The 13,271-nt window shown below is 40.4% G+C and overlaps 1 protein-coding gene across 2 annotated transcripts in view; it reads left to right on the top strand.

Moving 5' to 3' along the window:
• Positions 1 to 13,271, top strand: part of LOC116987343 (BRCA1 associated protein) — a 32,216-nt gene that overhangs the window by 9,186 nt on the left and 9,759 nt on the right. For both annotated transcript variants that reach the window (XM_033043315.1, XM_033043317.1), the window contains exons 3-10: positions 385 to 616; positions 2,943 to 3,132; positions 3,239 to 3,352; positions 4,099 to 4,247; positions 4,854 to 4,929; positions 6,624 to 6,762; positions 8,457 to 8,566; positions 11,211 to 11,300. In XM_033043315.1, coding sequence (XP_032899206.1) covers positions 385 to 616; positions 2,943 to 3,132; positions 3,239 to 3,352; positions 4,099 to 4,247; positions 4,854 to 4,929; positions 6,624 to 6,762; positions 8,457 to 8,566; positions 11,211 to 11,300 — 1,100 coding nt within the window. The remainder of the gene's footprint in view (positions 1 to 384; positions 617 to 2,942; positions 3,133 to 3,238; positions 3,353 to 4,098; positions 4,248 to 4,853; positions 4,930 to 6,623; positions 6,763 to 8,456; positions 8,567 to 11,210; positions 11,301 to 13,271) is intronic.

Here is a 13,271-nt window from a genome sequence, read left to right as displayed (position 1 = left end):
TTTTGGGGAGAAGGTAAAAACGGGCTGTGTGGGGCTGGGAAACGATAAGGTGTTGGAGGCTGTGGAGGGTAGACAGCCAGAAGTGATGAAATCAGTAATGGTGTTTGAGATTAAGGCCTGGTGCTCATCTGTGGGATCATGGTCCAAGGATAAGTAGGTGGAGGTGTCGGAGAGTTGTCACCTGGCCTCAGCCCGGTAGAGGTCAGCGCGCCAGACCTCCACAGCACCTTCCTCGTTCGCGGGTTTGATTATAATGTCAGGGTTGCTGCAGAATGAGCGGAGTTGACGTTCATCAGATCTATATCCTTTTAATTCTTCATGTTTTTTTGAGTGGTAATATTTGTTTTCTGTGACTGGCCTGACAAAAAATTCATGTCTTTACAGACAAAGATGCTGTGGAATCTGAACTGAAGCCTGATCAAATGACGACAAATGGTACTGACCTTGTGGAGAAAGGAAGCGTCATTGATCCAAATGACAACAGTAAATTGTGCAAGGATCAGAGTGGGAATGCTCCAGACTCTCCATCGAAACAGCTGCCTGACCAAATTTCATTTTTTAGTGGAAATTCATCAGTTGAAGTAGTACATGGAATCATGCACCTCTACAAAACTGAGTGAGGACTTTAAAAAAATATCTTGTCTTTCATAGGTAGGGGCATAAAATATATGAGTGAGGATGTTATGTTGCAACTTTTCAAAACATGGATTAGATTGTGCTTGGAGTATCGTAGGTAGACAAATATGCTGAAGAAACTCAGCGGGTGAGGCAGCATCTATGGAGCGAAGGAATAGGTGACGTTTCCGGTCGAGACCCTTCTTCAGACTGATGTGGGGGTGGGGGAGGCGGGAAGAAGAAAGGAAGAGGTCGAGACAGTGGGCTGTGGGAGAGCTGGGAAGGGGAGGGGAAGGAGGGAGAAAGCAAGGACTACCTGAAGTTGGAGGTCAATGTTCATACCGCTGGGGTGTAAACTACCCAAGCAAAATATGAGGTGCTGCTCCTCCAATTTGCAGTGGGTCTCACTCTGGCCATGAAGGAGGCCCAGGACAAAAAGGTCCGATTCGGAAAGAGAGGGGGAGTGGAAGCGCTGAGCCATCGGCAGATCAGGTTGGTTAGTGCGAACTGTTCGGAGGTGTTGGGCAAAGCGATCGCCAAGCCGGCGCTTGGTCTCACCGATGTAGATCAGATGACACCTAGAGCAGCGGATGCAATAGATGAGGTTGGAGGAGATGCAGGTGAACCTCTGCCTCACCTGGAAAGACTGCTTGGGTCCTTGGAGTCGTGGGGGGAGGTAAAGCGACAAGTGTAGCATTTCCTGTAGTTGCAAGGGAAAGTACCAGGAGAGGGGGTGGTTTTGGTGGGAAGGGATGAATTGACCAAGGAGTTACGGAGGGAGCAGTCTCTGCGGAAAGCCGAAAGGGGAGGAGATGGGAAGTCTGCGAAAAGCTTGGAGTATCGTGTTCAGTTGTGGTTGCCGCGTGATAAGGAGGATTGCAGTGAAGAGGAGATTCACCCTGATATTGCCTGGGTAGAGGGCTTTAGCTACAGTGCTCTCCATAATGTTTGGGACAAAGAACCATCATTTACTTATTTGTACTCCACAATTTGAGTTTTGTAATAGAAAAAATCACATGTGCACATAGTCAGATTTTAATAAAGGCCATTTTTATTCATTTTGATTTCACCATGTAGAAATTACAGCAGTGTTTCTACCCAGTCCCCCCATTTCAGGGCACCATAATGTTTTGGACACAGTAATGTCATGTAAATGAAAGTAGTCATATTTAGTATTTTGTCGCATATCCTTTGCATGCAATGACTGCTTGAAGTCTGCGATTCATGGACATCACCAGTTGTTGGGTGTCTTCTCTGGTGATGCTCTGCCAGGCCTGTATCAGGGAAGAAGTGAACTAATTCTGTTATTGTTAAATAACATTTTAAAAAATAAATACTGAAAATGCTAATCAAGTCGAGCAACATCTGTGGAGCCAAAAACAATGAACATTTTGTTGTTGATCTTTAGTAACTTGTCAGTTTCTTTGTTGAACTAAATTAAGGCGCATGTTGCAATCAAAAGCGCTTGAACAATTTGTTGTTGATCTTTCAAAGGAACCAAATCTAATTTATTGAGCAACAAAAGTGGTGGAGGATCTCAGCGGGTCAGGCAGCATCTGTGGAGGGATTGGACAGATGATGTTGTCGTTCAGTTTAGCTTATTGTCACATGACCAAAAATGTCACCTGTTCGTTTCCACCACAAATGCTACCTGACCTGCAGAGTTCCTCAAGTACTTTATTTTTTGCTCAATATTCTAGCAGTTGTAGTTTTATGTGCTTCATTGATGTTTTCACTTAAAACTAATACGCATTTGCTGCGGATATATTGCAGTGTGTTTTTTGCGCTAAAAGTACTGTTTGTACTTTTGCTAAGTGGCACTCAACTTGTATTTACTGGTCTAAACGATTGAGTTTGATCTTGCTGGAGACATTGTGGAAGTGAGTGAAGAGGCCTTAAATTGCTTGTGGGCCTCACAGTAAGATGTGGTCAGCTCAGAAGAAGCTTCTATCATGAAATTCCCTGGGAAACCTTAAACAGAAGGCAAATCCACACCCTTGTAAATTGCCCCTATTGCAGGGTGTGGATGAGAGAGTGGGATAAAATAGAACTGGTGTGAACCGAGAATCGATGGTCTCCGTGGACTCAGTGGATCCAAGGGTCTGTTTCCATGTTTGATCTCTAAAACTAAACTAAACCTTGTTCCTCCATTTGTAAAATGCAGGCCATTCACTAGTGCTGCATGCTGAGTATACTGTTACCGTATCTCTAACTTTATGACCAAATGCTGACTTGTCATTAGTACTTATAAGCATCATCATCATCATCATTATTATTGTGCAATTTACAGAAGAGTCGAGTTTTATTTTCTATTTTTTCTTTTACAGCAAGATGACTTCCCTAAAAGAAGATGTGAGGCGCAGTGCCATGTTGTGTATCCTAACTGTTCCAGCCACCATGACCAGCCATGATCTTATGAGGTTTGTTGCACCATTTGATGATTCGATTGAGCACATGAAAATAATAAGAGATTCCACCCCAAACCAGTATATGGTTCTTGTTAAATTTTGTTCCCAGGTAAGAAATAATTCAATTCCAGTCAAAGTTGCACAATTGATTGGAAATTATGTTAAGAGTTTTGATATTTCAAATTACCGATTTGTCTTTTTTTTTGCATGTATAGGCAGAAGCAGACAGTTTTTACACGGCCTGTAATGGTCGGCAATTCAATTCCATCGAGGAAGATGTATGTCAGCTGGTGTATGTGGAAAGGGCTGAAGTGATCAAATCTGAGGATGTAGGTATTTTGGTCTATTTATTAATATGAACAGCATTGTAATATAATTTAAAATGTATTTAGAGTGGCACAGCTGATGGAACTGCTACTTTACAGCGCCAGAGATCCGGGTTCAATCCTGATCTCGGGTGCTGTCTGTGTGGAGTTTGTACATTTGTCCTGTGATCTTGTTGGTTTCCTCCGGGTGCTTTGGTTTTTTGGTTATTTGGCCCCTGTAAATTCACCATTGTGTGTAGGGAGTGGATGAGAAAGTGGGATAACATAGGACTGGGGTGAACGGGTAATCGATAGTCGGCGTGGACTTGTTGGGCTGAAGGGCCTGTTTCCATGATGCATCTCTAAACTAAATAGCAGTAGTGAATGTCTAACTGAAGAAAGAGTTAATTCTGAAGTTTGTTTGCTTGGATTATATTTAATCTTTAGGATTTGTCAGCAGATGGCCAAACAAACAAAGTGGAGGAACATTGCCTTCTGCTTCATTTCAAGGAAGAATAATGAAAGGAGGTTTAGGAAGTAACTGTGATCTACTCCCTCCTCATTGACATGAGCTAATAAAATAATCCTGGCAACTGTGAAATGTCTTTGCCTGGCTGTCTCAACTGCTGGAGGAAGATTGATAAATAAAAGTCCTAAAAGAATTAAGATTTTTTTGAATACATTTTTACCAGATGGATTGGATCCCACTTGATGGAGTATGGCTTTCTGCTATAATAAGAATTGTTAATTTTTGTTTTTTCTCTCTTTAGGGAGCAAGTCTTCCTGTAATGGGGGTTACTGAGCTACCGCCGTGCATCGTGTGCTTGGAAAGAATGGACGAGTCTGTAAATGGTGTTCTGACAATACTCTGTAATCACAGCTTTCACAGTCATTGCTTGCAACACTGGGAAGACACAACGTAAGTTGCCACAATAATGTTATCAGAATAACAACATTTCTATGTAACATTTCTCAGTTTGCACAATTATTGTATTATACGTTGCACAGCGAAGAGGTTTAATTTAGTTTTGTCTAGAGATACATTGTGGAAACAGGCCCTTCGGTCCACTGAGTGTATGCCGACCAGCGATCACCCCGTTCGTACACTAGCACTATCCCTATCCCACGCACTAGGGACAATTTACAATTCTACCAAAGCCAATTAACTCACTAAATTGACGTCTTTGGAGTGTGGGAGAAAGCCGGAGAACTTTATTAAATTGTTATATATCATTGGTTTGGGATAAAACCTTTCACCTTATGACTAGATATCTTGATTTTATATCTATTTATCATTAGTCTTTAATTACTATTACTGAAGACTATTACTATTTGTCTTCTGGTAAATATTTACATCAGGAATAAAGTACATCTTCATTTGGTTTTTAGCGCATTTAAGAAAGTTGCCAAAACGTTGGGGAACACAATAGTCTTGCATCTTTACATTCAAAGAAAAGTTTATTTATGGTGTATAAAATCTCAAGTGCTGGCTTGATTAATGTTCCAAACATTTATTTTGTCTTAGGTGTCCAGTTTGCAGGTACTGTCAGACTCCAGAGCCGGTTGAAGAAAATAAATGCTTTGAATGTGGAGTTCAAGAGGTAAGTAAGTAAAAAGTACAATGTCAATTTGTTGCATAAAACACAAAGTGCTGGAGTAACTCAGTGGGTCATGCAGCATCTCTGGAGGACATGGGTAGGTGACATTTCAGGTTTGGATCCTTCCCCCTGAGTTACCCTAGCACTTTGTGTTTTGCTCAAAATTTCAGCATCTGCAATTCCTTGTGTCTCAATGCCAGTTTATTAATGGGATTTAATAAAAAATAAGATACTGATTCCTCCTCTATCTGGGATTCATATTGCATCAAGTGTTGTCTAGGCAAAGGAGTGGAAAAATAAATTGGCAGCATTATGACCTTCAGGAGATTCAGGAAAAAAATCTGCCCTGGTTACATGTTTAATCACACTCATAGAGTTATACAGCATGGAAACGGGCTCTTCAGCCCAACTGGTCCATTCTGAACAAGTTGCTCCATCTAAGCTAGTCCCATTTGGATGTGTTTTGCCCATATCCCTCTAAACCTTTCCTAACCATGTACCTGTCCAGGTGCCTTTTCAATGCCGTAATAGTAACTGTTGCGTGCCGAATGGCCTAATTTTGCTCATGTGCCTCATGATCTGGGTTGGGGCTGCATTTCCTACTTGCAAACTATTCTCATTATAAAACATTTACAGGAAGGGAACAGGGTCATAACCGAGGGACAACCTGCAATTCAGTTTGTAGTCTCACATGCCTTGCATTTGTTTCAATTTTTGTTGTCGATGCTTTCAACAAAATTCTCTTTGCTCCGGAATACTTGAATTACTCGGTTAAAAAATAAGAAAAGTAGATACAGTACTGTAGCTAAGTTATTTTGTCCCTGGAATAATATTCTGTCAAATAAAGCAGTTTTTAAAAGCATTTCAGCACACAGCTGAGATCAATGGTTATTTGCTGTTTGTGTTGTTGACCCAGCATTGATTACTGACTGATATTGTGAAGACGATGGGCATCTCTTATTCTGATTGGTAATCCAAATCTTCCTGCACTGGTGTATCTTGGATTCCCAATTTATTTTTACCTTGCAGTAATTTCTGTATAACCTCGTTTGTCTTCATAGGTGTGTGTAAGACTGAGAATGTGTCAGATAAATAAGGTGATGATTGACAAGAATGTAAAATTGTCCCTAAAGTCAAACAGATGATTGAACAAGTAATAAATTGATGCCAGGAGATTCAAAATGAACAGGAGAAATAAATGAGGCACACAAAACAAGTAAGAAGGAGTAGAGACTAAAAGGCTGGAAATGTGCAATCGAAAATTAATAAATAATTTAAAACACAAAAAAAACCTGCTGGAAATTGGAACGAAAGCAGGAAATCAGGAGGCAATTGTGGAGAGATAAAGTAACTAATCTTGGGTGATAAATCTGTTTGTCTCCACAGATGCTGCCTGACCTGCTGGGTATTTTCTGAATCTATACCAAAGAATTTGGGTGTACATGGTTTTAAATTCTGCTTGAGAATGGAATGGAATATTAATCAGTAAATGTGGTTGATGATTTATTTTCTATTTAAGGAGTTGTCCATTATAATGGAGCATCTCTCAATTTGATAAAGGATAACAGTAAGATGGTGTAACTGCAAGCCTTGCAAGACAACTTTGGAAAAAATTAAAGAATATTCATGCTCACTTTAATTTAATTTTAGATTTTAATTATTTTATCCCTTCTTATCCTCATTCTGCCCACCTACAGAATCTGTGGATTTGTTTGATATGCGGACACATTGGATGTGGTCGATATGTCAGTCGTCATGCATATAAGCATTTTGAAGAGACACAACATACATATGCCATGCAGCTCACCAATCACAGAGTCTGGGACTACGCAGGAGGTAACTATCTTAGTAATGTACTCATCATGCAAAAGCTATTGGAGATACTGGCCTCAGAATCATCCTACAGCTGTTTAGACAGGCTGAGTCCGATTCAGATGTTGGCAGCAAAGGGGTTAAATATGCTAAAAACATCTTCCTATTGTATCGATGAATTGATGAATTTTGGTTATTGATGTGATACTAGAATCTGTTTCTTGAAATACGTTTCTAGAATTACTATTAGTAAAGCAATACTACCAGGATACTATCAGAGTGGCAGAGTGGTGCAGCTGGTAGAACTGCTGCCTCGCAGCGTCAGAAACCCAGGTTCGATCCTGACCTTGGGTCTTGTCTGTGTGGAGTTTGCATGTACTTGTGTCTCCATGGGTTTCTTCCGGGTGCTCTGGTTTCCTCCCAAATTGCAAATACTTGTGGGTTTGTAGGTTAATTGGCTGCTGTAAATTGCCCCTCGTATGTAGGGAATGGATGAGAAAGTGGGATAACATAGAGCTAATATGAATGGGTGATTGTTTGTCGGCATGGACTCGGTAGGCTGAAGGGCCTGTTTCCATGCTGTATCTCTAAACTAAACTAATAAATCTAACTTGATTATCTGCATTCTGGAGTTTTGAAAAGTATGGCCATGTGTATAATGAATTGCTGATTATCGACTTCCAAAATCCCATTGTTTCTGGAAAGGTTCCTGAAGATTAGCTAGTAATTGTGCTTTAAAAAGAGTGCTTTAACGAGAGAGAAAAACACTTCCTGCCAATTAGCCTGACAGCTGTAGTTGAGAAAATGCTTGAATCTATAATAAAGGATGTGATGTAAAGAAATTAGAAGATAATATGATTGAGTTGAGTCAACGTGAATTCATGAAGGGAAAATCATGTTTGATGAATCCATTAAGAGTTCTTTGAGGATAGATAATGGAAATTGTGATTTATTTGTATTTTCAGAGTGTTTTTCATCAGATTACATGCAGGAGATTGGAATTGTAAAGCGAGGGCACATAAAAATGGATGATTTTAAAACCTAATACTTCAAATACATAGAGTATGAGTGATATATTATGGAATGCAGTTGAGATATGCACAATGTTGTCACAAATGCATGCTGAGTTACCAATGTGCTCAGCCCTCAAAAAATACAAAGTATGAATCTTCCATGTTTGTGATTGGAGCCCCCTGATATCATTTGGAACACTTTGATTCTACTCTGGCAGTACCTTCAAATTCATGTGTAAAGGGTTTTGCCATGCCTCCTTTTGAGAGCCACGAACATTGACACAAATCAGACTGGTCCACATCCGCACCAGTTTAAACATGAGAGATAATATCATTTTTGTTTCTCAAGTTACCAGTTAAATTACCTGAAGGAGAAGCTTAATTATTTCTGAGATATTTCCTCTGGCATTGGAATGTAGAAATAAAGATGTTTAGCAGGCTTTAGAGTGGCAGTCATGAAAATACTCACTTTCCTTATCTATGAAAGTTTGTTTTATAATTTGTATTTTTTAAAATTTAATAAGTACTGTATAGTTACAGGTATTTTAAATTTATGCATTTGCAAATGCTATTGATTTTTGAGTATGTACGTCAGCTATGAAGGAAAATAAAAAAATATCAAAAAGATAACATAACCAACTATTCAGTGCATTTTCCAGACTCTGCAACTATGTCAAATTTGGAAGCTGTAATCTGTTTTTCTAGATAACTATGTTCATCGCTTGGTGGCCAGTAAAACAGATGGAAAAATTGTACAGTATGAATGCGAGGGTGACACATGTCAGGATGAGAAAATTGATGCTCTTCAACTAGAGGTGAGTGGATTTTCATTATCCTTTTTCATAACTTTTTCTTTCATGTTATTTTCTTAACACTTTGTGCCATGCCCACCATTATCCACCTTCCCCTGCTGATCTGTTAACACAAACTATGACAGAATTCCGTAGAAAATAAAAGATAAAGTGCTGGAGTAACTCAGCAGGCCAGGCAGCATCCCTGGAGATCAGGCACAACATTAGCCACCATCCAGTCTTCTGGCACTTCACCTGTACCTAATGATGATTCATATATCTCAGTCAGGGCACCTGCAATTTCTTCTTTAACTCCCCACAGTATCCTTGGATATATCTGATCAGGCCCGGGAGATTTATTTCGTTTCACACGCCTAAAGACATTCTGCACCTCCTCGACCGCAATACTGACTCTGCTCAATACACTTCCATTAACTGTCCCAAGTTTCCCAGTCTTCATGTCCTTCTCCACGGTAAAATCAGAGGAGAAATATTGTTTTGATTTTGCATATATTATCCATTATCAGGGTTCTTTCAATGGCTGAGTGTATGAATGCACTACTTGGGTATGTATTGATCCCTTGAGAATAATCTAGGTTCTGTCCCTGACCCTCAGTAAACAGGAGTCAATATCAGCCTAAGTGCATATTCTGATTACTGTCTAATTCCCAGATATGTACGGACATAAGGGCAGGTCTTGCCTCAGTGGTAATGATGTGATGTTACCCGTGATTTAATAGTCTTCTGATGCTCACAGACTGGACACAGATGCTAGTATGCAATCTGCCTTGAATTGGGGAAAAAAGTAAACAAATAACGTAGATTAATTAAAATTATACGGTGCACTAATTATACATTTAGCACTATCCTTCAAAGGGCTGATTCATGATAGCACTCTTGGTCCTGCTACAGTGCCCTCCATAATGTTTGGGACAAAGACCCATCATTTATTTATTTGCCTCTGTACTCCACAATTTGAGATTTGTAATAGGAAAAAATCACATGTGGTTAAAGTGCACGTTGTCAGATTTTAATAAAGGCTATTTTTATACATTTTGATTTCACCATGTAGAAATTACAGCAGTGCTTATACATAGTTCCCCCTTTACAGGGCACCATAATGTGTGGGCCACAGCAATGTCATGTAAATGAAAGTAGTCATGTTTAGTATTTTGTTGCATATCCTTTGCATGCAATGTCTGCTTGAAGTCTGTGATTCATGGACATCACCAGTTGCTGGGTATCTTCTCAGCCATCTTTAGCTTATGCCTGTTTTGGGGACTAGTCCCCTTCAGTTTTCTCTTCAGCATATAAAAGGCATGCTCAATTGGATTCAGATCGGGTGATTGACTTGGCCACTCAAGAATTGACAATTTTTTTGCTTTGAAAAACTCCTTTGTTACTTTAGCAGTATGTTTGGGATCATTGTCTTGCTGTAAAATGAACCACCGGCCAATGAGATTTGGGGCATTTGTTTGAACTTGAGCAGATAGGATGTGTCTATGCACTTCAGAATTCATTATGCTACTACCATCAGCAGTTGTATTATCAATGAAAATAAGTGAGCCAGTACCTTCAGCAGCCATACATGCCTAGGCCATAACACCCCAACCTTCCGCAGGCACGATGATTTTATTGCTGTTCTGCTTGGTGTTGAATGAACCACCAGGGGAGTTCTTGGTAGCTGCCACTGATGGTTGGCATTGGGTGGGTAGTGAGAGCCATCGAGTCAAATGGAGGTGGGGATACGGCAGCTTGCATCCCCTTAGACTGGAGTTGATAGGAGACTAGGATCCAGCTGGTCTGTCAGTATGTGTAACAGCTGCAGTCAGACCCAGCAGTGGCCTGCACTTATTGTATCAGCTTGAGCCATGTATCTTAACACAGAGCAGCCCTCCTGCTTGCCCAGCCTGTCCAACTCGGGTCCTCGGGCAACCGTTGCACATTGCTGCAGTGGCTCACCCCACACTAACTCATGTAGCAAGTTGCCGGAGGAACTCAGTAGGTTAGACGGCATCAGTGCAGGGAATGGACAGGTGACGTTTTGGGTCTGGACCCTTCTCTAGGCTGATTAGAGTAGGGAGAGGCAGCTGGAAAAGGGAAGTGGGGGTGGGACAAAGCCACGGCAGGTGATATCAGGGTGAGGAGGATTATTTGGCAGATGGATGGAGTAAGTGATAAAGCTTAGAGGAGACAATACGGTGTCTGTTAAGTAGAGGGAGTGAAATGTCAAGTCGGAGGGAGGGATGTGGGTGAAAGAAGGTGAGGGACAAAAGGGAAATGAGGGACCTGGGATGGGAAATGAGTGTATGAGCAATGAAAGAAGCAAGGTTCTTGCAGGAGTTTAGTGAGTATGAGCCTCAGGTTGCTGGACTATCTGCATTCCTCTTGTCACCTGCTTCGTGGACACGCCATGCAGAAACTGGACAGATGCCGGTTTTCTTCAGTTAACTGTGCAGATCGCAGATTGAGTGCAATTAAGACATCTTCCCTCAGAAACAAACAAATACATTCTAGTTTTGGGGCAAGGAAAATCAGAAACATAAATATTCTTAAATTGATGTTCAAAATTATTCTGCATACAATTTGCTTAAGCAGGTTTCAGTTTCTGTGTGAATCATTTTTTATTAAAAGGACTTAATAGATTTTGAACACTTTTTCTCAACAGTATTCATACCTCCTGACCAGTCAGTTGGAATCTCAACGAATCTACTGGGAAAACAAGATAGTCCATTTGGAAAAGGATGCAGCAGAGGAGGCAAGTTGCTATAGTTGGTGATTATTTTTTTCCTCCCTTGACTTTCTTGCCTGAGAGGACAATTAAGTTTTATTTCATTTGACTCAAATTTTTTAATTGGAACACTTAAGATTGATAGGTGGAAAGTCATTTCCTTGAAACACCACCAAGATTGAAAACTATAGAGAAAATGAGAATTTGGGATTTAAAAAACTCTTGCAATTATTCTACTCTTTTGCAGCTTTAATCCTTTATTTCCTCCAGGTGGCACAAGGCCTATAATTTAATGCACTGAAATGTATGTAACCACATCCCTCACAAAGAACATGAGGGCATAAATAGAAACAAGGAACTGCAGGTGCTGATTTACACAAAAGGACACAAAGTGCTGGAATAATTCAACATCAGGCAGCATCTCTGGAGAACATGAATAGGTGACATTTTGGGTCAGGACGTCTGCATAAAGTTTGCATTTCAAGTTGTAAGAGGTTTTATTTCTATACTAATGTAGGAAATAGGGTTGCACAGTGGCGCATCTTGTAGAACTGCTGTCTCACAGCGCTAGAGACCTGGTTTCGATCCTGATCTCAGGTGCTGTGTGTGGTGGTTTACCCATGTGGTGCTTTGGTTTCCTCTCACACCCCAATGGTGTGCTGATTGTAGGTTAATTGGCCTCTGTAAATTGCCCTAGTGTGTGGGGAATAGATGCGAAGGTGGTTGGTATGGGCAGATGATCGATAGTCGGTGTTGGTTCAGTGGACCGAGGGGTCTATTTCCGTGGTGTGCCGTCAATCAATCATGTCTTGAACACTTTCATAAAAGTATTACTTTTGAAATACTCTAACTGATATATAGGACTATTTAAGTTCCCAGTATAAATCTGCCACAAATATCAGTGGAATGTTGATTTTGTAACTAGTGGATTTGGGAGTTATAAAGGAGGACAAATCTCATTTCAAGAATAGTATCACTATCATTAATATTAACGTGAATAAGTGCTGCATCAGGCCTGAAATCACACTTCCTATTCCAAGATCCTGATGCTCAACAACTGTATGTGTGGGAAGGAACTGCAGATGCTGGTTTACATCGAAGATAGACACAAAATGCAAGAATATGTGGAATTCTCTGCCTCAGAGGGCGGTGGAGGCAGGTCCTCTGGATGCTTTCAAGAGAGAGCTAGATAGGGCTCTTAAAAATAGCGGTCAGGGGATATGGGGAAAAGGCAGGAACGGGGTACCGATTGGGATGATCAACCATGATCGCATTGAATGGTTCGAATGGTGCTGGCTCGAAGGGCCAAATGGCCTGCTCCTGCACCTATTGTCTATAGTAACTCTGGAACAGGCAACATCTCTAGAGTGAAGAGATGGATGGTGTTTCGATTCAAGAACCTTCTTCGCACTGGGTGTGCTGGAATGAGGAGGAAGACTTTGTATGACATGTGATTCATTATCTTTCAGTGTGCTGAATTATAGATATTGTGCTTCCGGGAGGAAAATGATGAAAACAGGCATAATGGTAGAATCATTGCATAGTCTCATCAACCAAAACACAAAATTGTGTATAGATATGTAAACAATAGTTTTTCTTCACAAACCATTTGCATGTTTTCAAAAAAGTCACCTTTCCTTTGCCACTATAAATGGCATAACTGTCATTACATTTTAAAATTAATTGTGAAAATATGGAGGGAAATTAGACATGTTGGCACATACCCTGCAGAGTACTAAACTCTCACATTGCATTTGCCATTAGTCTGCACAATTATAAAGCAAAAAGCTGGTTAAAGAAACCAATCAGGATTCAAATTGGAAATGAGAGCGTGGAAATTTGTAATGAAAGTGCATACAAATGGATTTGTAGTAAACAGCTTAAGGTTGGCTATTTGGAAAATCCTAAAAGTGGCAGATACCAAGTGATGATGCTACAGCAAACCAGGAAACTTGTAGTTAGAGGAGAGGAGACAGAATCAGTTGTCATTGGGAATAA

The sequence above is a fragment of the Amblyraja radiata genome, chromosome 25 (genome assembly GCF_010909765.2).
Source record: "Amblyraja radiata isolate CabotCenter1 chromosome 25, sAmbRad1.1.pri, whole genome shotgun sequence".
Classification (NCBI taxonomy): Eukaryota; Metazoa; Chordata; class Chondrichthyes; order Rajiformes; family Rajidae; genus Amblyraja; species Amblyraja radiata.
The sequence above is the reverse complement of the archived record's forward strand: the minus strand, read 5'-3'. Positions and strand labels throughout refer to the sequence as shown.